The 27355-nt window shown below is 37.8% G+C and overlaps 1 protein-coding gene and 1 non-coding gene across 6 annotated transcripts in view; both read left to right on the plus strand.

Annotated features, from left to right (window-relative positions):
- The window catches only part of arhgef4 (Rho guanine nucleotide exchange factor (GEF) 4), an 83811-nt gene that overhangs the window by 45077 nt on the left and 11379 nt on the right, over positions 1-27355 (plus strand). For 4 of the 5 annotated variants that reach the window (XM_058629859.1, XM_058629866.1, XM_058629875.1 and 1 more), the window contains one exon: positions 14266-14417. In XM_058629859.1, coding sequence (XP_058485842.1) covers positions 14266-14417 — 152 coding nt within the window. Of the gene's footprint in view, positions 1-14265; positions 14418-24111; positions 25379-27355 lie in introns of those variants that run through there. The other variant, XM_058629892.1, reaches the window with a different exon arrangement.
- Positions 13295-13366, plus strand: trnae-cuc (transfer RNA glutamic acid (anticodon CUC)). The gene has a single exon. It is a non-coding gene; the product is annotated as a tRNA-Glu (tRNA).

Consider the following 27355-nt stretch of genomic DNA (forward strand, 5'->3'; position numbering starts at 1 on the left):
GATGTTCGTGGATGTTCCTTCTTAAATATATACACGGCAGTAATCCCAGACGATAAGTTATGACCAGGCCTTTTAACATATGAATGAGGAAAGTACCACGAAACCAGCAGCAACACATTAAACAAACAGTTTTATAGGTTCATTAAAGCGAGCACGAGACGAGATAAGGCTGCGATTGGCTGTGAGTGGTTCAACAGAGCATGCACACCTGTGATCACGCTCACCTGCAACCCGTCACACACACTCACACATGCAGGGAGAAAACAAGGGAGAGAGGGTTACCAGTTTGAATCCCAGGACATGTCTCTGAGTAAAGCACCTTAGCCCACAGATCCTGTGCCCAGTGTGTGTGTGTGTGTTCTCTACAGGTGTGTGAAAAGAGTGGGTAAAATTCACTGATTGTGTGTGTGCGTGTAAATATAAGTCATTCTTAATCCACTTTACTACTTCATTAACAAGCTGAGATTAAAGCTGACTCAGTTTCTAGGATCAGTGGAAAAATGATACATGAATTTGAATTTCATGCGTTGGCTATTAAATATTAAAATATTAATAATTGGGATCATGGCTGTCTGTCCTGAGCACAGACAAACTCATTCATTTCATAAGAGACAATCTCTGCTGATACTGACAGACATGTTATTGCTGCTCACACTGAACTGTCCTGACTTGATTGATAGTATTCTGAAAGGTTATTATGGAAGTACTGATGCATAATGTCAAAATATTACTCCTGCCTGTTGAACCTTCTTCCTTCTCTGGACCGACATTTATCTGAGATGAACTGACTCAATGGAAAAGTGAGCTGTGGACATTCCAAGTTGTTTTTGGACACCATGGATGTTGTGTCCTCCAGGACAAAATGGACCATCTAGTCCATATTTAAAAAGTGTCTGTGAATCTGCAAAGGCATCATTAATGCTGATGTACACACGCTCTGCTGCCATCCAAACAACGTCTCTGTCAAGGATGTCTGTATTTATTATTTAAGAAAGATAATTCCATATGCAATTGTTCTGACTTTAACTTATTTTTTATATTGGTATTGAACACATTTTTTTTAGCAGCTTTTCTCAAGTTTAAACTTTCAAATGTGCCCATGATTTTCAGAGCTTTCTCTGATACATCAGTAGTTCTCTGTAGTTCTCATAGGATTTCACTGCTCTCTTCTCACACTGGGTTGGATGATTTGGGGCCCTGGGGGTAATAGACAATTAAAGGCCACTGTTTCCCACCAGTCTTCTGCCCCCAGCTTGACTGGGACCGACGGGGGGGGGGAGGGATCCTCCCCCCTCTGCTGGGGGACAATTTGTCCTGCTATTACTATTTATAGAAGCAATAATAACAACAGAACATGGAATGATTCCTCCTCTCCCACATTTATGTCCATGGTGCTGCATTCATGGCTGTGATGGCCGTGCACGGTGCAGTGTGTGTGTGTGTGTGTGTGTGTGTGAATATAGTTCACGGTTCAAATGAGCATCGTATCTCAGTCATATTCTGTTGCATCTTAGAGTTTGTTTATATTGTTATGGGGATTCAATTGATTTTCTTTACTTACTGTTCATTTTCAGACCCACAGAAAAACAACACTGTTTCTGTAAAACATAGACCCATCAGCACAGATTACACATCTGATTGCTTTAACTAATTCAGATTAATTCTGAAGAGGTCACAACTTAATGTCTGGTCCACACTGGATGTATCTGAAGAAGAGCATGGATACCAGAGCCCATCAGGAACCAGAAATGGTTGTTTTACGTGGGTCGTGTCGGGTCGGGTCGGGTCGGGCCATGTCAATTGGCCCAGTTACTTCAAGTTCTGTAAAATAAACTTAGAGTACAATAGGGTGAATTCAAATGACTTTTTTAATTGCTTTATTAATGGTGTACAAAGTATTTAACCAAGTGTCTCTGAACAAGCGATACTATTTACGATGGGACAGTGAACGCAACACACAGGCTATTGAAGCTATCCATGGTGGATGTTATTTAACTCAAAACACACTATGATCGTTGAAATATGTGAATAGTCATCAGTGGTTACAGTGCAATAAATAAAGACTATAACCACCTGTGACGTAAAGCCTCAACTCTCGCCATCAAAAAATACACAATGCATTTAGAGTTCTGTTCAGGCTTTGACAAAAATAAGGGTTTTCTGGTGAGTTCAAAGTCAGGTTTGGTCAATATTCTCTTGGGTTCAGCGTAACTGCTGTAGATCTCCTGCTATATTTACATATTTTTTGCCTTTGAAAAATCCTACAAATATACTTGTGTATCTTCAGGACAGTGGGAGTATCCTCTAAATACTCCCACTGTATACTTTTCCCTTTTTGTCCTGTGAGTTGTGTTCGGCTTACGGTAAAAACAAACCAGAGGTCTATTTACGATAAATCTATGTGTAGTGAATGTTGACAATCTTCACCAGGAGAAGGCTGTTATAGATATAAGATATTGCAGAATCATGAGGTGTTGTGTTTATTTGACTATAACCTGTTGTCATACAACTGCACATCACAAACCTGATGTTTCCCTTTCAGGTTTCAGGAAGTAAAAGAAGATTCTTTAGAGTAACATAAACATAAGAGATTGGTGAATCCGTATTATCTCATTTTCTTAGAGAGACTCTCACATCCCTTCTGTGTTTATGTGTGTGTTATATGCTCTGCAGAAACCTGGGAATCATCATTTGTCAGCCTTATCATTAAACTGGAATGCTCTCAGGAGCAGGCAGACGAGCAACTCGTGAACACTGACATCATCTACATCATCACTGGCATTACTGTGTGAATGACATTACTGGACTACACATGTTGTAGTTTATACATTTAAACCAGAGATGAACATTTGTGAGCATCAGTGTGTTCGTTGTTGATAAGCAGACGTTGAGAGTTAATTAGAGCTCCACCCACAGAACAGCTGGGGGAGCTGGGTGATATTACGTCAGAGTGTTGGCACATCATGGTACACACAGCTTTGGTTTTAAGATAAACAACCGTCTGTGTTGTGTAACATGTAGATTTATGTGCGTGTTTTTAAAGTGTCTAAGTTTAGATAGGAGTCAGTATTTCAACTTCTACAAAAACAAGCTTCAGACATAATGCTGCAAAACTGGGGATATAACCTCACATCATCATCATCACTCATCCATAAATATTATATACAGTATAGGATGATTCAATTCTGTCAGCTCATACAACTACAGCTCTATGTTTTCTAGAGAGAAAGAGACACAGGTTTGTGTTTGAATAAAGCTCCATACCAGTAATAAATACAGTTAAACTGCTTATAAATAGACCGTTATTCTACTTAGTACATTTTAGAACAGAGTGTTCAAACTTCAGAGGTTTAAAGTGAAAAGCTGAAGGACAACTTTTTGTAATTTAGCAATAATGTAGCACAACATTGACGTAAACAGATAACATTGACAAACAAACAAATATTTGCTCTTACCATTTTACCATATCTGAGAGACCCTGTGTTAAGTTTGAATACATGGGATTATTATTTTTTTATTTAAAGTTTTTCTTGATGGCCGACCACACTTTGTGAACTCTATTGATGCTTCACAGTAAAAAAAAACATGTTATAGTTTAGTTTAGGAATATGAAGTGTGGTTGTATGAGGCACTGACACATGAACCAGACACAGATGCTCTCGAGCAGAGATACAGATTGACACCACTTAAAAAAGGCTCATTTAAAAGATGGAGGTCTGCTTAGATGCTGGATACAGACATTATTGACTGTACACTTCAGTTCTCAGGACTAAAGGAAAAGGTCTACTACAGGCTGGTTTTGTAAATTAGTGTCAGATTGGTAAATCAAAATGAAGGATTTCAAGTGAAGTCACAGAATAATACATTTGAACTCACAGATGGAGGCAGCAGTGGATCAAGGACAAGTATTCGTTTGCTTCTCTTTACGTTACTTTAGTTATTTGGCCAAAGACTAACACACTAACTCTGACTGTCGGACACTTGGTCAGCTGAGATTTTCATCATTAATCACACGGATCCTTTGCCAGAGTTTCTTCGTCTCCTCTGGGTGTTGTGGTGGCATTCTTGGTCAAAGTTCAGCCCACACAGGAAGTAAACAGCTCTTTTCATAGTGTATATAATGTGTGCATGTTATTTGTTTTGTTGTTGAAATGTCAGTTGAGTCATCTGAGCACAGCCCATTTATCTCTGAGTAAGTGGAACTACAAAAGGTAACGGGGATGGAACACAGGCCCCAGAGTGAGTGAAAGCGAGGCCCAGAAGGGAGGAGTGAGTCACAGAGGGATAATGTGTTCTCTTACAGAGGCCGAGTAAGGAGGGTGATGGGGTATTTTCAGGGGTGAAGGAGCCATCAGGTCTTGAGCTGGAGTGAGCAATCCCATCAGTATGTGGTAAATATGCTACAATGAGGAATCAGAGGAACAAGTGAGGATGATGTGATATAAATCCAGAATTCTTAGTGATTGACAGATGTGTATGAAGCGTTGAGTTAATAGAGTTAATAAACGTTACCTGCTGTAGCTCAGACTCTGAGGACTGATGCACAGTGTTCATGTTTCTGTCTCTGTCCCATCAGGAGAAGAAAGCAGGAGAATATGAGAGAATGAGAATAAATGAACCATATTGTTACAGCTTACCTGTACCTGCACATATTATTTTTCAAACTTTCTATTTTGACTCGTGTAATAATAATAATAACAACAGTTCAGACTGTAAATATTGATATTATATCTATAAGGTGGTTTTTGGATTTTGGATATTGTCATATTGTGATAAGTATCTGTGATGTCCTGGTTTTAAAGGCTGTTGCATTGATAATCATCATATTTATTCTATTGAATACATTTGTGATGTACACTAAATATTATATGGAATGATAAAAACATTCATGACATAATGATATTACATGTTTGAACCCTGTTTGATCTAAAAGGCATCAGACGCCAGAAAGAAAGGCTCATATTTATTAGGGCTCAGGCACCATCGGTGCAAAGGCCCTATTCTATCTGTTTGGATCATTCTTTTTCATCATTATGTATATCTTTTAATTTCACTTCCTCTTCGAGCAGGGCCTTGTTATGCATGAACACTCACCAGTACTTGGTGGGCACATCAGGACCTGGTTGAGGTCTTCTACACAATTTAAATAAAGTCTAGCTTTAATTTCTAGAAACAGCTCTATAAACATTCAGCCAGGCACCAAACAGCTGCCTCTTATTCTGTATTACTGCGACAAAGGCACCAAAGATTACACTAAAAGTGTACGTGTGTGTGTGTGTGTGTGTGTGTGTGTGTCCGTGTCCCAGTTTTGCTTGTACATTCAGGGCTTTTAGTGCTGACAGACAGTGGTATCAGTGTCAGTGTGTGTGTGTGTGTGTGTGTGTGTGTGTGTCATTTTTGTTTTGGTTCAGATCGATAAGCACAAAGAAACTGGTGTCTGAGCTGCACATCGATCCAATGTCTCTGTGTCGCTGCAGCTCACTGTGGTCGACCTCAACAAACTAACAATTATGTGTCCACAATCACAATCTTCCTGATTTTACACATTTGTAAAGCTGTTCACAGTAAGATTGGGGAAAACTATCGAATCATGGTATGTTATGATGTTTACGATTACTAAAATACTGCAGTGTCATGATCTCTCTCTCACACACACACACACACACACACACACACACAGCTCTGTAGTGAGACAGATGGTCGTGTGGAACTGATAATCAGCATTGTGTGAATTCTAATTCTACAATGGTTTGAATGTAACAGACGTTAGTATGTGAGAATAACCAAGTCAGCCCAGACTCATTGTGGAACCTTAAACTTCTTCCTTCTCAGTCAAATTTCTGGATGATGTCCTTGTGTCCTGACGCCTGCATGAACCCAGACTCCAGTCTCTCACCTCTCTCACCAGAATGTTCTGGATGTTCTCCTGTTCTCGTTAACACTGCTCACGTGGCACAGATCTGTGCTGCAGGTGCACCCATGGTAAATTGCCGTGGGAATAATACACAACCCCTTATATGGACATCCTGGGGGTGTGTTTTTATAGGTGACATATTCAGGCTTTTTTCATCTTCTTATGTGTTGTTTAGTCAAAGTTATGATTCATTTTATATCACATTTTTAGTAGCGATATAAAGTAGCAATAATTGTGCAGAAGTCACAGAATAGACTGTTTCTCTTTTCTTTTTGTTAAAAAAAAGTGAACTTTGAACTGTGATGTATTTCCAAATTTCGCAAATTCAATCCATTTTTAAACACCTTAGTACTTTTTGTGTGGTGTGTTTATATCGTTGGTGATTTTTCATCAGATTGTTTAGGTTGTGCTAAAAAAAGGATTAAAGGAACTGTATATTGCACATTCTAATTCTATATAATATATATATAATAAATATAATTCTAATAACCTCTGTATATACTGTACATTTTAACATAGTAATGTAAAAAAGCAGCAGAAATGCTCTGTGTTCTCGGGTTAACGTGTCTGACCCAGACGATCTCCCTCAGCATTCGACATGAACAGTAAAAACAATCTCTGAAAAATGTCCTGACCCAATTCCTGGACATTCTCGGTCTGAAAACATCTGTAGTGTGTTGGGTGAGTTGGCTTGAGTTCACCACAGGCTGAACACAGGTGGTGCGTTTGTTTCGCTCATCAGCTGAGGCGAGCTGGTTTCTACAGAGACAGCTTAAAAAAAACAGAAATGCTGACAGAGGAAAAAAGGTGTAATGTGTTGTTTTTTTCTTGAGAAAACCTTCTGTGGTCTGAGTCTACAGTTTAGACTAAAGTTACAGAAGCTTGGTGGGAAATAAATGGAACTCCCAGAGGTTTCTGAATCAGTGGTGATTGCTCTATGACTGCAAAGGAAGCTCAGCTTCCTCTAAAATGTCATTATTTATGTACTGTGTTGTGCTAGAACGCGATTTGAACGTGTCACTACTTCATTCAGAATCAGTTTGTCATAGATGACAGATCGTTTTACGTGATTTCCATATTCCCGTAGCAGCCTCCACATTAAAGTCACTTGATGCTTAGCTTCAACTGTCTGTAGACAAATAGCTGGTCATTGTGTGTTATTTGCTCGGCTATATCGCTCATCTTCGTTTGTACATACACTGTAAACAAAATCACGGTTATAGCAGCTCAGTTTTACATAATGATCGCGTTTCCTTGTTGTAGTTGTTATTAGCAGGATTTATGTATAAATAACTGAGCCTCAAATGAGCGTTTCCCGGTTTCAAAGAGCAGCAGCTGCCACTGGTTTGAATTAATGAGATAGTTCAGGCTTTTTCAAGTGTGATTGTATGTGGTACACAATCACTGATGACTGAACTGTGCATGTCTCCTGCAATGAGACACAGACACTTAAGACACACTGAAAACACGTCTGCCAGCAGAGACACAGAGGAAAAACAGACTTAGATCTGAATCAAATCTGTGCCAGTTTAAATCTATGATATGTTGTATGCCACTTTATATAACCATTCCATTTTTATTATTTCTGAGGGGAAAAAATTGCTTTTATAAACCTTACACTCCTTACACAAAAGTCCATCGAGAAAAGCAGTGATTTTACATCCCAGCTTACAGGATTCTTTGACATACTGCTGCCTCCATCAGTAAGTTTGTTATTTATTTTTGAATTTGGTGTTTGATAGTCTTGGACACCTTGTTCAGTGGGTCCAGTCTGAGTTTTACATACGTCTGGTATGAAGCCATACATTTATTGGTCCTGAAGGGAACTAACATGCTATAGTGCTTTTACTTTGAAATACAGGAGGTGTTGTGTTTGTGACATACTCATCGAAATAAAATAAATAATAAAATAATGGATAAAGATCATTTTCAGTCTTTTTGTGTTGTGAAACACTCAGAGCTTGCGGTAAATATTGGTGAGAGCTTTATTCTAAGAAGAGCTGCAGTTCACTGGGAAATGTGTGTAAGTGATTGAGAAGTACGGTGGCCCAGACGGCTCAACATGAATGTGAAAGCCACAAAGTCAGCAGTTGGAGTTTGTTTTTTTTAATACAATTTGTGCAGGTTTCTGGGGGATTACATGCTGTGTGGCAGCTAAACCAACAACTGTAATATGACAAAACCTGAAGCTTATGATCCACACAAATGCTAATCACCAGTGTAGTTGAAGAAAAGGTGCATACAATAAATATGGAAAATTGAACTACATGGTTGCATCTGCTGGTTCAGGTGTGGAGAGACCTGTAACGCCTCCCGGAGGGGAGTGGGGTGAACTGTCTGTGGTTGGGGGCACTGTGTTCGTTGTCTGCCTCAGCTTCACGGAGCCTTGTCTCACTCACAGTGCTGTGTGAGTGAGAGGGGGAGTGGCCGCAGTAGAGTGGCGAGAGCAGCGAAAGCCAGTGTGTGCTTCTTTTATCGATATCTTTTGCATTACTTATCCAAACAACGTCAAACGTGGCACTGCACTTACTCGTGCCTGCAGCAAGACACCTGTCAAGTTTGAAGTCAATCGGACCATCAGTTCAAGAGATATGCTAGTAAAACACACACAGACAGGCAGCCCTTCCTGCAAGTTATAGCTACTGTAGATGATGCAGCAGTAGAACATCTGCTCCTGTGTCCCGTGAGGTAAAAACACAACACATTTCATTCAACCGTCACATTTGTCCCTGTTGACATTTAGGGGAAACCATGCTTTCATTGAGAGGGAGTGTCCGTTTTTATTTAAATGTGTTTAAATGTGAAGTGTTTATTCTGTACTTCCCTACTGTCCGTCCATAATACATACAACCAAATTTAAAACAAACTAAAAACATGAATCGTAACTATCTCAAGGATTTTAACTATTGTTAAAACAAATAATAAAGTGGTTTACACTGCAACACATCTCCAATAAACCACTGACCTTTAATAGACATAACAACAGCAGTGGATGCTAGCAGTAGCAACCCTGAATCTAAGATGGCCTCTGATATAAGATATGAATATCCTCCTTGGTTTTTCTCCAGCCATGATGGACCTTTATATCCTAAGAAGGCCCAAGGGCACCCTGACAGAGCCAGTGATGTTGTTCCTTTCCTGTGTGCAGAGCTCACTCTCAGTTCAGTAAACTGCATTCATGCCACATCATTTCCCCAATTCCAAAATTTGATATTCCATTTCATTCCTACACTCATAGAAGAGTAAAACGAGAAGTCATTGATTTTTATAATTGGATTATAATCATTACATGATTATAGTCATGTTTGAGGTCCAGTTGAGGATAAACTTTCAACCCATGGTGCTTAAAAAAATCCTTCTTCCCATCCATTAAGCTGGCGGAGCATATTTAATATAAGTACATAAGTATATTACTTATTTATCATTTCTGTGTCTCATTCAATTCAATTATATTTGTATAGCTGATTCATAACATAGATGATCTCACTGCACTTTACATGACCTAACAGTTATCTTCAGAGTCAAACAGTGACGTCTCTCATTGTGTTTGCTGAATTGGCCGTAAACCCCTAAATTAACTGAAAATCACTTTAGTCAAAAACAGGGTTTTTTTTTTAATTTGTTTCTATTGCAGAGACATTTTCAAGTCACTTGTGAAAAGTGAACAATTTTCCCCTTCACGATTATCCTGATAATGAAAATTCATCGCAATCATTTTATTGTGAGCGCTGTTTATTTATTGTTGATTTATCACAGTTTTTAAAGATGTTGAGAAAGAATGTTTTTTGGGGATTTTCCAATTTCATTTCAATCATATTAATATGAAGGTTCACAATTGTTCTGAGATTATTATTTTATTATTACTATTTTTGCTCTATTCATGACCTGACTGTATTTATTTTTATTATGAAAAGTGGTGACTAAATGTAGCAGTTAAAAAAAAACATGCTTTTCTCCATGCTATGTACAACCCATTCAATTTAGATGAATGCAATTATGTTTTTTATTGAGTAGAATAGTCTGCAATGGAATGACGTATCGTATATTGTCCCAGCTATTGTCACTTCAAAGTATAGCCACTGTTCTATCGTCCACTCATGTGCTGGGTACACGTGACGCGCCGCCGCTCACATACACATCCAATGAAAATGGAACCATTACGCTTCAATTCCTCAGCCATCAAAACACACACACGTGCCAGTGGGTATTGAATGTTCTCTACGCAGCCAAGTCTGATCCACTAATGTGGCTAACCCACATCCACAGACTCAGGATGATTAAATGCTACAGTCCAAACTCACCCACTTACATGCTTTGTCTGAGTCTCAGTCTCATGCAGGTCCACACAAGTGCACACGCTCAGAGACACAATGCATTCCCTACCTTACCTTAACCACGAAAGCTCAATGCCTAACCCTAATCCTTAACCTAAACCCAATTCTAACCCCGAAATGTGACAGAACATGCATGAGCAGCCTGATGTTCTCATTCTCTTATAGGTTCATATGTTGTTGGGTCCTTACAAAGATACACATTCAAGAACACACAAACTCACTTCAATGAGTTGTAACACACATTCTGGCTCAGGGACAGAGTAACTAGTGAAGACAAAGAAGAACAGGAAACAGTGATTTAGCTGTTGCTTTGTGCTGGGAGTGACTTGGTGTCATTGAAGCTGTTTTTATTCAAAAGGTGACACTGATGGATATGATTCTCAGTCTATGATAGAAGAACATGAGAGGGTCTAAGACTATATTTAATAAGAAGGAGATCATTAAATCAGTATCAGTTATTCTCAAACTCATCAAAATAATTCTGTAGCTCAAAAAAACAAACTTCAATCACAATCCTGATAAAGTCCATAGAATCAGAATGACTGTGTGCATTATTGTGCACATACGATAAGCTCAGCCGACGACCAAGTGCAGAGACAATGCAAGAAACATTCTGAATGTGTGAATAAATAACGTGCTTTTATTTTGAAGTTTGTGTTGGAGATCCTCCATCTACACATCTGTGCAGAAAGCTTGTATGTTAAGGTCGTTGTTGCCAGTGCTTGAGCAACAATTAACCTGCTAATGGGACCTGTAAACTGAGCTGCCCTGTGATTGGTCCAAGCCTCCTGTGACTACAGATGTAGTTGTGAGGCTGGAGACTGGAGGAGGAGCAGTGTTGTCCTCTCTGAGATCACTATATTATACATTTGTATATTATATTATAGGACATCCCTGTGTTTTATCTTGTTCTGTTTTGTCCTGTGATCTTGTTTACAGCGAGAGAATTGTTCTTATTTAGTATCCACTTTGTTTTTAGTGATAAACAATGTTAGATGAGGTCTTATCTGTTGTGGGATAGCGAGAAACAAAAAATTTTACTTTATATTATATATTATTATTTATGACCTGGCCTTTCGCCCTATGCAGGTTGGCACTAGCAACCCTAATGTGGATGGATGGATTATTATACATATATATTATACTGAAAAGTAATAAATGAAATATTGCTCAAAAAAAAACACACACACACACACTCACACACACAAAATCCTACCTGCTGTATATTTAAACGCCATTTTCACTCTTTCAAAACAAAACATTGCAACCTTAAATATTAGTATTAATATAATATACAGTAACATAGGCTGAGGTCACTGTTGCTGTTCTGAGCGCCCACTCATCGATGGAGCTGCCAGATTTCTCGTCCATGTGGTTCTTTCAACACATTTACTGAACACATTCACTCACTGATCAGCTCCTGGTTAGGGTTCTTGCTTAAGGACACTCAGTCTTAGGAGATTGAACTGGGAAGTTTCTGATCATTAGAAAATGGCCACAGCATCACACATGATGATCATGTCCTACAGTGCCCCCGTGAGGGCAGCAGCTGCATTGTCCACAGCTCTAATGATGGCAGTGACAGTGAAGTAATGTTGTTGTGCTACATTTAAGCAGATGCTGTTATCTGTCCTCCTCGCTTTAAGAACACCTCCATTGTATTGTCTGTTCTTTAATAGCTGAGTCTTTGTGTTCTCTCACTGCATCTGTCTCTCCCTGCATCTGTCTCCGTGGTGATTTGTCGCCACGGAGACAGTGGCAACAGCTGTCGGTGCAGTGGCTCAGGGTGACGCCTATGATGAGGTGTGACAACGAGTGTATTTTTAGCTTCTTACCTCAGGTAGCTAAAAGCAGTGAGTTGAGACACTTCAGAGGATGTTTGTGGAATATGAGGAAAACAAAGACACATCACACTGGTGTGGGATGAGGCTGCTGGTTAAATATCTTTGATATTTCAATCATTTTGAAGAATCTGTCAGTTTTTATTTCATTTCCAACATAAAATAAAACATAAGACGACATCAAAAACACTGTTGTTGGTTCATATGTTGTGTTCATGTACGCAGTGATGGGAACGAGCTCCATAAAGATCTCCATGGCAGGGTGACACTGTGGTAGCAGTTCTTTATATACACTGCAAAGATAGATTTTTAAGAAAGTAAAAAAAAATGTTTTTATATTTGGCCTAAATGTGTCTTAATCAGATAATAACAAGTGAAAACAATGGCGCCAAAGGCTCCTGGAAATTCTAAATTAAAATGTTTAACGTCAGGAAGACTGTGTGATTAAGGTGTGGACTGATGACCCTCAAACGTCACGGCTGTGTTGTCAGAACATCACCTGAACTCTCTTGTCTCCTCTGTGACTGGCAGCCACTTTTCTGCTCGGCGGTGATGCGTTCACTGACGCTTGTAAAATCCACTGGCTCATCTCTTCTCACAGTATTTCTCACACATATACACTTGTCCTGTCTCTTCTTAAACAATTACGGGTTTAAATTGGACTTGGGCTCATAATTACAGTGAATAGATCGGGTCAGACTGGGCTGTTGTTTTTGGGCCAGGTAACTGTCTTCTAGTACTTCACTAAAGTTTTCACTAAAAGAAAAAAAATATCAAAACAAAATAGTTCCAATATATAAAATGAGTTGTTACTGAATTGTTACCCAGTTGAACTTGTTAAACTCTGTATATAGGAAACAATTTTAGTTTTGAATATGCTTAATCACATTAATCATGGTCATTATTAGGTTGTTCCAATGCTGTTTATACGTTTTTAAGTAAAGTTATTTTAAGTTTAAGTTACATTACAATAAGTAATTAGTGTATTTTGTGTCTGTGATAAAATTAAAACTTTTCAATCCGAGTGTATGAACAAACTAAAAGCAACTTTGTGAACTTATATTGATTAGAAAAAAGTTTCAGCCTAGTTGTAGGGAACTCACACACAGTCACCATTTTGCCTTGATGTCACATCCAGGTTGACAGAATCTAAGGAAAATGGCAGCTATGGTCGTAGAGTTAATCCTAACCACTAGACCACCAGCTCCCTGGTGGTCTTGTGGTTAGGATTCGGCGCTCTCACTGCCGCGGCCTGGGTTCGATTCCCGGTCAGGGAACTTCACTTTACTCATAACACTGATGCTCTGTACAAGAGGGGCCAAAGTCATCTCCATTTGCGGAGGAGACTGAGGTCCTTTGGCGTGTGCAGGGCACTACTGAGGACCTTCTATGACTCTGTGGTGGCATCTAGTGTCTTTTATGCTGTGGAAGCTCAGAGAGGTACAGGAAGAGACTTAACAAAGTGGTCAGAAGAGCTGGCTCAGTCCTGGACTGTTCTCTGGACACCACACTGTGGGAGCCTTAAGCAGCTCCTTCAGCCACAGACTGCTGCACCCAAGGTGTAAAAAGGAACGCTCCCGCAGGTCGTTCATTCCAAACGCAGTCAGACTGTACAATAATCAACTGTGTTAACTGCTGTGTTCAACTCACTCTACCTTCAGTAGCATAAGTCACTTTTGTATAATATAATCCATATTTTCTTTTACAGTATTTAGTTACCTCTACATATCTAAATGCATAGTGTTCATTGATGTAAATTGCATATTTTATTTTATTTTATGTTATTTTAATATTTGTTTCTTTATGTAACCAAGCCATTCTGTTCTGTCCTTTGTAACATGTATGCTACTGGACAAGTGAATTTCCCTGTTGTGGGATCAATGAAGTACAATCTAATCTAATCTAATCTAATCTAATCTAATCTAATCTAATCTAATCTAATCTAATCTTGTATGTAAGTAGCAGTGATGGGCATATACTTTACATACCAAGCAACAACAAGTCATATTAAGTTTTTGTGTCCTTTAGACTGGTACTCACAGTGGTACTGTGTGTTTTACACAGATTTACAGCAGTCGTCAGACCACAGTCACCGTTTCAGGCTAAATAATGCTTTCTAATATTTATCTCCTGTGCTTGTCTCTCCCTGTCCTCCTCCTCCTCCCTCCTGTCCCAGCGGTGGTCATTCCTGATGGAGCATCAGAGAAGACAGCGCTCGGAGACGAGCTGGGAAGTGAAGACGATCTGCTGTATGAAGACTTTCGCAGTTCTGGACATCGTTTTGGACACCCAGGAGGAGGGGGAGGGGAGCAGCTGGCCATCAATGAGGTAGGCAGAATGGACATGTTGTTTCTACCACTCAGTGAGGGACTTCACCATGAGTTTGGTAAGAAGCATTATGATTGTTCCAGACAATACTGATGTATATATCGGCCCGATATTAGCCTATTATTATGATATCGGTTCATATCGGTATCGGTTTTTCTGCCAATAATCAAAACCCCGATATCACAATACCTGGATTTCCCGTAAATATGCGAGTAAATGCTTGGTATGCATTCGAGCACGCTTGAGTTGCAGTAAGCAGTAATGACAAGAGGACACTCAATAGAACTTTTATTTTGACAGTCACAGCATTGCACAGGACACCACTTCCAGTGAATACCCAGAGAGTCATTAACTGCATGAACACTCGTAACTCATGGTGCAAACACAAAAACCTGGGAAAGCCGTGTCGCCCAGAATGCATTGCACCGGAACAGAGAAAATAAATAAATATAAACCTGAAATTAACAGCTGTATTTATTCCCCGCCTTTCACCCGATGTCAGGGGGGATTGGCATCAATGCCACCCATGACTCTCATGTAGAGGATAAAAGTGGTAGAATATAAGTGAGTGAGTGAATGAGGACATGATATGGTTAGGATCAAATGACATACAGTGATAACATTATAACACAGTCTGCAGTGTTAGGATTGTAGTCTCGAGTCATGTGCCATTAAGGACAGGGTAACATCTGAGGTTGCTAGAATATTTGGTTGTCATGGATACCTGTTCTGGATTCTAATAATGCTCTGTCTCAGATGTGTGTCATGTTGTTGCTGAGGTTGCATGCAGACATGACTGGAAAGGAGTTCCATAGTCAGAATTCTCTGTCGCCAAAAAGGTGAAAAATGCTAATGCGCATAGTCACATCAGGTATTAATCTGAATGTACGCAGCTACTGTCTTCTGCCATATCTCATAGCATTTAATCTATGTTCATAGTGACAGTTTGTCGACCAATTGAAAATGATATCCAGGCAACATTTTCTTCTTCTCTCTCATTACTATGCAGAATCAGGTATTTGCCGCCACCCTGTGGCCCAGTCGTGACTTTTATCCCACTGGCTCTCAAATCGTCGTCCAAAATGTGAAAAAAAAGTCATATGTTAGTATGTCGTCCAAAATGTGAAAAAAAGTCATATGTTAGTATGTCGTCCAAAATGTGAAAAAAAGTCATATGTTAGTATGTTGTCCAAAATGCAAAAAAAAGTCATATGTTAGTATGTCGTCCAAAATGTGAACAAAAGTCATACTTTAGTATGTTGTCCAAAATTTGACAAAAAAGTCATACTTTAGTATGTCGTCCAAAATGTGACAAAAAAGTCATAATTTAGTATGTCGTCCAAAATGTGAAAAAAAAGTCATACTTTAGTATGTCGTCCAAAATGTGAAAAAAAGTCATATGTTAGTATGTCGTCCAAAATGTGAAAAAAAGTCATACTTTAGTATGTTGTCCAAAATTTGACAAAAAAGTCATAGTATAGTATGTCGTCCAAAATGTGACAAAAAAGTCATAATTTAGTATGTCGTCTAAAATATGAAAAAAAAGTCATAGGTCAGTATGCTGTACTAAATGTCACATAAAAAATCAGACTATATCGAGGTGGCTTTAGCTCACTTGGTAGAGCTGCCGTCCCATGTTGAATTTCAATCTTCACCCTGGATCGAATCCCATATCAGACGTTACCTTTCTGTTGTTCCCACTCTCTGCCTTCCCATTTCCTGTCTCTGTGCACTAAACTGTTTATAAAAGGCATTAAAAGCCCAGGTTAGTATGTCGTACAAGCTTTGACAAAAAAGTCATACTTTAGTATGTAGTCCAAAATGTGAAAAAAGTCCAAAATTTATGTAGTCCAAAATGTGAAAAAAGTCATACTTTAGTATGTCGTCCAAAATATGAAAAAAAGTCATATGTTAGTATGTCGTCCAAAAAAATGAAAAAAAAGTCATACTTTAGTATGTTGTCCAAAATTTGACAAAAAAGTCATACTTTAGTATGTCGTCCAAAATGTGACAAAAAAGTCATAATTTAGTATGTCGTCCAAAATGTGAAAAAAAGTCATATGTTAGTATGTCGTCCAAAATGTGAAAAAAAGTCATATGTTAGTATGTCGTCCAAAATGTGAAAAAAAGTCATACTTTAGTATGTTGTCCAAAATTTGACAAAAAAGTCATAGTATAGTATGTCGTCCAAAATGTGACAAAAAAGTCATAATTTAGTATGTCGTCTAAAATATGAAAAAAAAGTCATAGGTCAGTATGCTGTCCTAAATGTCACATAAAAAATCAGACTATATCGAGGTGGCTTTAGCTCACTTGGTAGAGCTGCCGTCCCATGTTGAATTTCAATCTTCACCCTGGATCGAATCCCATATCAGACCTTTCTGTTGTTCCCACTCTCTGCCTTCCCATTTCCTGTCTCTGTGCACTAAACTGTTTATAAAAGGCATTAAAAGCCCAGGTTAGTATGTCGTCCAAGATTTGACAAAAAAGTCATACTTTAGTATGTAGTCCAAAATGTGAAAAAAGTCCAAAATTTATGTAGTCCAAAATATGAAAAAAGTCATACTTTAGTATGTCGTCCAAAATATGAAAAAAAAGTCATATGTTAGTATGTCGTCCAAAAAACGAAAAAAAAGTCATATGTTAGTATGTCGTCAAAAATGCGAAAAAAAAGTCATACTTTAGTACGTCGTCCAAAATGTGAAAAAGTCATACTTTAGTATGTCGTCCAAAATATGAAAAAAAGTCATATGTTAGTATGTCGTCCAAAAAAATGGAAAAAAAGTCATATGTTAGTATGTCGTCCAAAATATGAAAAAAAAGTCATAGGTTAGTATGTCGTCCAAAATGTGACAAAAAAGTCATAATATAGTATGTAGTCCAAAATGTGACAAAAAACGTCATAATATAGTATGTCGTCCAAAATATGAAAAAAAAGTCATAGGTTAGTATGTCGTTCAAAATGTGACAAAAAACTCATAGGTTAGTATGTCGTCCAAAATGTGACAAAAAAGTCATAGGTTAGTATGTCGTTCAAAATTTGACAAAAAAGTCATGTCGTCCAAAATGTGACAAAAAAGTCATAGGTTAGTATGTCGTTCAAAATGTGACAAAAAAGTCATAGGTTAGTATGTCGTCCAAAATGCGACAAAAAAGTCATACTTTAGTATGTTGTCCAAAATATGACAAAAAAGTCAAAGGTTAGTATGTCGTCCAAAATATGAAAAAAAAGTCATAGGTTAGTATGTCGTCCAAAATGTGACAAAAAAGACATTATATAGTATGTCGTCCAAAATGTGACAAGAAAAGTCATAATATAGTATGTTGTCCAAAATATGAAAAAAAAGTCATAGGTAAGTATGTCGTTCAAAATGTGACAAAAAAGTCATAGGTTAGTATGTCGTCCAAAATGTGACAAAAAAGTCATAGGTTAGTATGTCGTTCAAAATTTGATAAAAAAGTCATGTCGTCCAAAATGTGACAAAAAAGTCATAGGTTAGTATGTCGTTCAAAATGTGACAAAAAAGTCATAGGTTAGTTTGTCGTCCAAAATGTGACAAAAAAGTCATACTTTATTATGTCGTCCAAAATGTGACAAAAAAGTCATACTTTAGTATGTCGTCCAAAATGTGACAAAAGTCATAGGTTAGTATGCCGTCCAAAATAGGAAAAAAAAGTCATAGGTTAGTATGTCGTCCAAAATGCGAAAAAAAAAGTCATACTTTAGTATGTCGTCCAAAATGTGACAAAGAAGTCATAATATAGTATGTCGTCCAAAATGTGACAAAAAAGTCATAATATAGTATGTAGTCCAAAATGTGACAAAAAAGTCATAGGTTAGTGTGTCGTCCAAAATGCGGAAAAAAAAGTCATACTTTAGTATGTCGTCCAAAATGTGACAAAAAAGTCATAGTATAGTATGTCGTCCAAAATGTGACAAAAAAGTCATAATTTAGTATGTCGTCTAAAATATGAAAAAAAAGTCGTAGGTCAGTATGTTGTCCTAAATGTCACATAAAAAGTCAGACTATATCGAGGTGGCTTTAGCTCACTTGGTAGAGCTGCCGTCCCATGTTGAGTTTCAATCTTCACCCTGGATCGAATCCCATATCAGACGTTACCTTTCTGTTGTTCCCACTCTCTGCCTTCCCATTTCCTGTCTCAGTGCACTAAACTGTTTATAAAAGGCATTAAAAGCCCAGGTTAGTATGTCGTTCAAGATTTGACAAAAAAGTCATACTTTAGTATGTAGTCCCAAATGTGAAAAAAGTCATACTTTAGTATGTCGTCCAAAATATGAAAAAAAAGTCATATGTTAGTTTGTCGTCCAAAAAACGAAAAAAAAGTCATATGTTAGTATGTCGTCCAAAATGCGAAAAAAAAGTCATACTTTAGTATGTCGTCCAAAATGTGAAAAAGTCATACTTTAGTATGTCGTCCAAAATATGAAAAAAAGTCATATGTTAGTATGTCGTCCAAAAAAATGAAAAAAAAGTCATATGTTAGTATGTAGTCCAAAATATGAAAATATGAGGTTAGTATGTCGTCCAAAATTTGACAAAAAGTCATGTCGTCCAAAATGTGACAAAAAAGTCATAGGTTAGTATGTCGTTCAAAATGTGACAAAAAAGTCATAGGTTAGTATGTCGTCCAAAATGTGACAAAAAAGTCATACTTAAGTATGTCGTCCAAAACATGACAAAAAAAATCATACTTTAGTATGTCGTTCAAAATTTTACTAAAAAGTCATGTCGTCCAAAATGTGACAAAAAAGTCATAGGTTAGTATGTCGTCCAAAATAGGAAAAAAAAGTCATAGGTTAGTATGTCGTTCAAAATGTGACAAAAAAGTCATAGGTAAGTATGTCGTCCAAAATATGAAAAAAAAAAGTCATAGGTTAGTATGTCGTCCAAAATATGAAAAAAAAGTCATAGGTTAGTATGTCGTCCAAAATGTGACAAAAAAGACATAATATAGTATGTCGTCCAAAATGTGACAAAAAACGTCATAGGTTAGTATGTCGTCCAAAATGTGACAAAAAAGTCATAGGTTAGTATGTCGTTCAAAATTTGACAAAAAAGTCATGTCGTCCAAAATGTGACAAAAAAGTCATACTTTTTTATGTCGTTCAAAATGTGACAAAAAAGTCATAGGTTAGTATGTCGTCCAAAATGTGACTAAAAAGTCATACTTTAGTATGTCGTCCAAAATACGAAAAAAAGGCATATGTTAGTATGTCGTCCAAAAAACGAAAAAAAAGTCATATGTTAGTATGTCGTCCAAAATGCGAAAAAAAAAAGTCATACTTTAGTATGTCGTCCAAAATGTGAAAAAGTCATACTTTAGTATGTCGTCCAAAATATGAAAAAAAGTCATATGTTAGTATGTCGTCCAAAAATATGAAAAAAAAGTCATAGGTTAGTATGTCGTCCAAAATATGAAAAAAAAGTCATAGGTTAGTATGTCGTCCAAAATGTGACAAAAAAGTCATAATATAGTATGTCGTCCAAAATGTGACAAAAAACGTCATAATATAGTATGTCGTCCAAAATATGAAAAAAAGTCATAGGGTGGTATGTCGTTCAAAATGTGACAAAAAAGTCATAGGTTGTTGTTCAAAATTTGACAAAAAAGTCATGTCGTCCAAAATGTGACAAAAAAGTCAAAGGTTAGTATGTCGTTCAAAATGTGACAAAAAAGTCATAGGTTAGTATGTCGTTCAAAATTTTACAAAAAAGTCATAGGTTAGTATGTCGTCCAAAATGTGACAAAAAAGTCATAGGTTAGTATGTCGTTCAAAATTTTACAAAAAAGTCATGTCGTCCAAAATGTGACAAAAAAGTCATAGGTTAGTATGTCGTCCAAAATAGGAAAAAAAAGTCATAGGTTGGTATGTCGTTCAAAATGTGACAAAAAAGTCATAGGTTAGTATGTCGTCCAAAATATGAAAAAAAAAGTCATAGGTTAGTATGTCGTCCAAAATATGAAAAAAAAGTCATACTTTAGTATGTCGTCCAAAATATGACAAAAAAAGTCATACTTTAGTATGTCGTCCAAAATATGACAAAAAAGTCATACTTTAGTATGTCGTTCAAAATTTGACAAAAAAGTAATGTCGTCCAAAATGTGACAAAAAAGTCATAGGTCAGTATGTTGTCCTAAATGTCACATAAAAAGTCAGACTATATCGAGGTGGCTTTAGCTCAATTGGTAGAGCTGCCGTCCCATGTTGAGTTTCAATCTTCACCCTGGATCGAATCCCATATCAGACGTTACCTTTCTGTTGTTCCCACTCTCTGCCTTCCCATTTCCTGTCTCTGTGCACTAAACTGTTTATAAAAGGCATTAAAAGCCCAGGTAAGTATGTCGTCCAAGATTTGACAAAAAAGTCATACTTTAGTATGTCGTCCAAAATGTGAAAAAAGTCATACTTTAGTATGTCGTCCAAAATATGAAAAAAAAGTCATACTTTAGTATGTCGTCCAAAATATGAAAAAAAAGTCATACTTTAGTATGTCGTCCAAAAAACGAAAACAAAGTCATATGTTAGTATGTCGTCCAAAATGCGAAAAAATAGTCATACTTTAGTATGTCGTCCAAAATATGAAAAAAAAGTCATACTTTAGTATGTCGTCCAAAAAACGAAAACAAAGTCATATGTTAGTATGTCGTCCAAAATGCGAAAAAATAGTCATACTTTAGTATGTCGTCCAAAATGTGAAAAAGTCATACTTTAGTATGTCGTCCAAAATATGAAAAAAAGTCATATGTTAGTATGTCGTCCAAAAAAATGAAAAAAAAGTCATATCTTAGTATGTTGTCCAAAATGTGACAAAAAAGTCATAATATAGTATGTCGTCCAAAATGTGACAAAAAACGTCATAATATAGTATGTCGTCCAAAATATGAAAAAAAAGTCATAGGTTAGTATGTCGTTCAAAATGTGACAAAAAAGTCATAGGTTAGTATGTCGTCCAAAATGTGACAAAAAAGTCATAGGTTAGTATGTCGTTCAAAATTTGACAAAAAAGTCATGTCGTCCAAAATGTGACAAAAAAGTCATAGGTTAGTATGTTGTCCAAAATGTGACAAAAAAGTCATAGTATAGTATGTCGTCCAAAATGTGACAAAAAAGTCATAGGTTAGTATGTCGTTCAAAATGTGACAAAAAAGTCAAAGGTTAGTATGTCATCCAAAATGTGACAAAAAAGTCATACTTTAGTATGTCGTCCAAAATGTGACAAAGAAGTCATAGGTTAGTATGTCGTCCAAAATGTGACAAAAAAGTCATACTTTATTATGTCGTCCAAAATGTGACAAAAATCATAGGTTAGTATGTCGTCCAAAATAGGAAAAAAAAGTCATAGGTTACTATGTCGTCCAAAATGCGGAAAAAAAAGTCATACTTTAGTATGTCGTCCAAAATGTGACAAAGAAGTCATAGGTTAGTATGTCGACCAAAATGTGACAAAAAAGTCATAGGTTAGTATGTCGTCCAAAATGTGACAAAAAAGTCATAATATAGTATGTCGTCCAAAATGTGACAAAGAAGTCATAGGTTAGTATGTCATCCAAAATACGAAAAAAAAGTCATGGTATAATATGTCGTCCAAAATGTGACAAAAAAGTCATACTTTAAGTATGTCGTTCAAAATGTGACAAAAAAGTCATACTTTAGTATGTCGTTCAAAATTTGACAAAAAAGTCATGTCGTCCAAAATTTGACAAAAAAGTCATGTCGTCCAAAATGTGACAAAAAAGTCATAGGTTAGTATGTCGTCCAAAATGTGACAAAAAAGTCATACTTTAGTATGTCGTCCAAAATGTGACAAAAAAGTTATAGGTTAGTATGTCGTCCAAAATGTGACAAAAAAGTCATGTCGTCCAAAATGTGACAAAAAAGTCATAGGTTAGTATGTCGTCCAAAATATGAAAAAAAAAGTCATACTTTAGTATTTCGTCCAAATTATGAAAAAATAGTCATAGGTTAGTATGTCATCCAAAATGTGACAAAAAAGTCATAGGTTAATATGTCGTTCAAAATGTGACGAAAAAGTCATAGGTTGGTATGTCGTCCAAAATGTGACAAAACAGTCATAGTATAGTATGTCGTCCAAAATGTGACAAAAAAGTCATAATTTAGTATGTCGTTCAAAATGTGACAAAAAAGTCATCGTAAAGTATGTCGTCCAAAATGTGACAAAAAAGTCATAGGTTAGTATGTCGTCCAAAATGTGACAAAAAAGTCATAATTTAGTATGTCGTTCAAAACGTGACAAAAAAAGTCATCGTAAAGTATGTCGTCCAAAATGTGACAAAAAAGTCATAGGTTAGTATGTCGTCCAAAATGTGACAAAAAAGTCATGGTATAGTATGTCGTCCAAAATGTGACAAAAAAGTCATAATTTAGTATGTCGTCCAAATGTGACAAAAAAGTCATAATTTAGTATGTCGTTCAAAATGTGACAAAAAAGTCATAGTAAAGTATGTCTTCCAAAATATGACAAAAAAGTCATGTCGTCCAAAATGTGACAAAAAAGTCATAGGTTAGTATGTCGTCCAAAATGTGTGAAAAAAGTCATAGTATAGTATGTCGTCCAAAATGTGACAAAAAAGTCATAGGTTAGTATGTCATCCAAAATGTGACAAAAAAGTCATACTTTAGTATGTCGTTCAAAATTTGACAAAAAAGTCATAGGTTAGTATGTCATCTAAAATGTGACAAAAAAGTCATAGGTTAGTATGTTGTCCAAAATGTGACAAAAAAGTCATAGGTTAGTATGTCGTCCAAAATGTGACAAAAAAGTCATAGTATAGTATGTCGTCCAAAATGTGACAAAAAAGTCATAATATAGTATGTCGTCCAAAATATGAAAAAAAAGTCATAGGTTAGTATGTCGACCAAAATGTGACAAAAAAGTCATACGTTAGTATGTCGTCCAAAATTTGACAAAAAAGTCATGTCGTCCAAAATGTGACAAAAAAGTCATAGGTTAGTATGTCGTTCAAAATGTGACAAAAAAGTCATAGTATAGTATGTCGTCCAAAATGTGACAAAAAAGTCATGGTAAAGTATGTCGTTCAAAATTTGACAAAAAAGTCATAGGTTAGTATGTCGTCCAAAATGTGTGAAAAAAGTCATACTTTAGTATGTCGTCCAAAATGTGACAAAAAAGTCATAGTATAGTATGTCGTCCAAAATGTGACAAAAAAGTCATAGGTTAGTATGTCGTTCAAAATTTGACAAAAAAGTCATAGTATAGTATGTCGTCCAAAATATGAAAAAAAAGTCATAGTATAGTATGTTGTACAAAATAAGACAAAAAAAGTCATATCTTAGTATGTCGTCCAAAATGTGACAAAAAAGTCATAGGTTAGTATGTCATCCAAAAAAACTGTTTTTTTTCCACATACAGTAAAACGAGTCCCTTAATTTTGCTAGTGAGCCCACATTTTTTGGGCTTTTTTGATTGATGGCTTTTAAGATGTGAAGATGGTTTCATCTTAAACATTTAACATAAAATGTGTTTCATAAACAAATGTACCGCCCCTAGCCTTTTACCGCAGTCTGTAAGGTCATTAACTAAACATGGTCCTCACAAAGGTAGGGGTACAAGTAGGTACACACACACACACACACACACACACACACACACACACACACACGCTCTGCTTTCCTTTCCCCTTGAGATCCATCCATTATTTTGCATGGCTTTCATCTTTACCCTCGCAGCCCACCCCACCCCCTTTCTCATCCTCCCTGAGGTTGCTATGGGCCTGCCTCAATCACTCTGGTATCGAGGATACGCTGACACAGTCTGCATCCTGATTGGCTGTTGCTTATATAAGGGAGGGCACAAAAAAAGACAGGGAAGGAAGGGGGAAAGGAAAAGAGGGTGATCCTGGTAGTTAGATGGATGGCTAAAAGACACGGAACACCATTTTAGCAAGAGCTCAGCGGAGACAAAAGGTGGGCAGAGACGGAGAGATAGAAGAGAAAAAAGCTGCAGGAAGAACAAAGGGCCGATTGTTTTTAGAAAATGGAATGACTGAGCATTTGTAGGCTTCAGTGAAAGAAGAGCAAGCTGGAAAGAGGAAAAGGCAGCAGAGGAATGAGCATCAGCTGGAGAGATGCAGCCTCTTACCTTCCATCTTTCATTCTGACATCCTGACCAAGAGAGAGAGAGAGAGAGAGAAGGAACCAGAAAGAAGAGGAGGGCAGCATTGGTGGAAGACAGAAAGGAGGTGTGTGTTACTCAGAAGAGGAAGAGAGGAGTGACAGCGGACCAGGGGAGGATGCTCAGCACGTAGCACACAAAAATCTTCCCAGAGCTCACATTCACACACGCTGACACAGTCAGGCACCCAGCCTCCACCGGCAGGCCGGGGCAACACTGGTCATCGGCAAAGTGGCAGGAGAGGCAGCTGAGGCGAGCGTCAGAGCCGAGCGGAGGAGGAGTGCAGCGGAGGACAACAACGGGGAGAGTCACGCAGGACGGGGCGACGTGGTGTGGTGTGGAGGCTCAGCACTGAGGGAAAGGCGAAGTGGGAGGAGAGGCAGTGCTGAGCAGGAGGAGGAGGAGGACGCCGAGGAAACCAGGGGACTGATGGCTCGCGGCAATGGCTCGGGGAGGTGGAACAGACAGAAGATAGGACTCCTCAACTCCGTGCTGCGCTGCAACCTCCCTCCAGAGACCCAGAAGGTGGTGGTGTTCCTCATCATGATGCTGCTCATCATCATCAATGTGGTGCTCATGTTTCTTCTGGCCTTCCAATAGACTGCACACACACACACACACACACACACACACACACACTCACACACTCACACTCGCTTCTAAATGGAGAAGAGAACAGAGAAGTGAAACCCAGTTGGACCTGAGAGCAGGAGAGGACTGGCCTGTTGATGAGCAGGGCCGCTGGGACTGATGGGTGTTCAACGTGGCAGCAACGGAGCACAGGTACAACAAGGAGGATCAGTTACTATGAGAATGGATGATGTGTGTACATGTCTGTGGATTTGTCTTCTTTATGAACACAGGGATCTTTTCTACAAATGGATTCATCTGATTTGTAGAAAAACTCGCGTCTAACGATAACTAACAGAGCAAATCATTCAGGTTTGACGTGTGCAGGTGTTAAGAGATGAGTCTCTGTCATTTTGGGGCTGGGTCATACTTCTTATACCACATACTTACATTTCCGCATGCGTTCACATGCCAGTGATTGTGTTGACATTAATCTAGCGTTCCATGCATGTGTACTTGGTGTTGTGCACGGTTCCTCTCTTCTTTGTTGTCTCTCTTGACTCAAACGAGAGCACACCACCAACTCCACTGGAACATGCCGTGCTACAGGGAGCATGCACAGTTGGTGCGTACAGTGCACATGGACCTAAACTGGAGGTCTGCTTGTGTTTGTCCACACATGTACGTCACACAGACCCGAGCAGACCTCTGTGGACATGTGGACGTGCAGCATATGTCTCCAACCCGACACAACTGAACTGATGGTTGAAGGCCTGTTGTTGTGTCTTAGTGCTTGCTGAGCTTCCTGCTCCTGAACACAAACATCTTTAAAGACAGGTACACATATTTCTTTAGCCAACAGAAAGTAGTGCACTCATTAATAATTATTCTTTTTTTACTGCAATGTATTTTAACGGCATGAAGCAACAGAACATTTGGGATTGAGTCAAAATGGACAGTCTGTGTAGATGAAGGAAACGTGTCTCCCAGGGCAACGGTGTAGCTCACTGATGTATGTCAGTAGTTTTGGGACAACAGAGAAGTGAAAATAAACATCTTTCTCCAGAAACTGGCTGCTGTGAAAAATATTGTCTTTATTTTTTTAAATGAAAGTGTTTGAGAGGATGTGCAGTTTAGTTTGGGTTCATACAGAGAGCTTTCAGGTGATGTAACGTACTCGGTGCTGACCCTGTTTACTCTGCTCTTAGATAACCACAGCTCAACACACAGGATCCATCCAAGTCATCTGCTCTTATTGGCATTCTTCTACTATAATATAATACAATATAATATAATATACAACAAGCCAATAAGCCCATTCACAAGCCTCTGTCGGCCCACATGTGTAACACACTCTGTGGGTTGAACAATAATAATAAGAATGATAATAATATACTCAGGTATTGTGTAATATTACAAGCCTGTTAGTGATGAAACAAGAATATTCACCTGTACATTTTTGTCTTTTTGTGAAGCTAATGTTCAGATTAGCAGATGAATGTTTCTCAATGAGTCTGCTCTGTAAACTCTATAGAGCATTCAAAATGGTAGACAGCAGGAACGTCATGTTCACCTCATGTGTCTCCTAAAAAGTGCATTGAGTTTATGGGTTACTCTAAAACAACACTCGATTAAAAGGACAATTGGTCATGAGAAAAATAAAGTTGCCTATTAGAATACTACTTGAGTAAATGTATCTAATGTTTATTGCATTTGTTATTAAGTTTATTCAAACTTTACCATCACTGCTGTTCATCTCTGTTGCCGTCTTTGCCTTTTTCGAGCACAGAACCTTGTGAATGCAAACCTCTGACACGCCCGGTTCTGTGGTCACGCACATTGTTAACCAGTTCAGTACAGTAATGAACTAATACTTACGTTGTTACGTTGCATCACTGATTGTTTTCTGATCCAAAACCATGTGACTTACATGACAAACTGAAAATGATGTTGATGAGAAGCTTTTTCTGGTCGTGCATGTGTTAGGTTCAGACTCCAGAAGCATCTGTTTCGGACTAAAATAGATGGTGTTCATTTGCTTGCTGGTGTCTAAAAAAGCACAGTGGTGCTGTATAGAGGACATTTGCTGACATCTCACGCTCTATAAAAGAAAAACAACGACTCAGAATGTTCTTATAAGGGATGTTCTGTCTTCAGCGTCCACAGAGAGTCACTACTCATTTCCACCTG

This window comes from Solea solea, chromosome 1, assembly GCF_958295425.1.
Source record: "Solea solea chromosome 1, fSolSol10.1, whole genome shotgun sequence".
Taxonomy (NCBI): Eukaryota; Metazoa; Chordata; class Actinopteri; order Pleuronectiformes; family Soleidae; genus Solea; species Solea solea.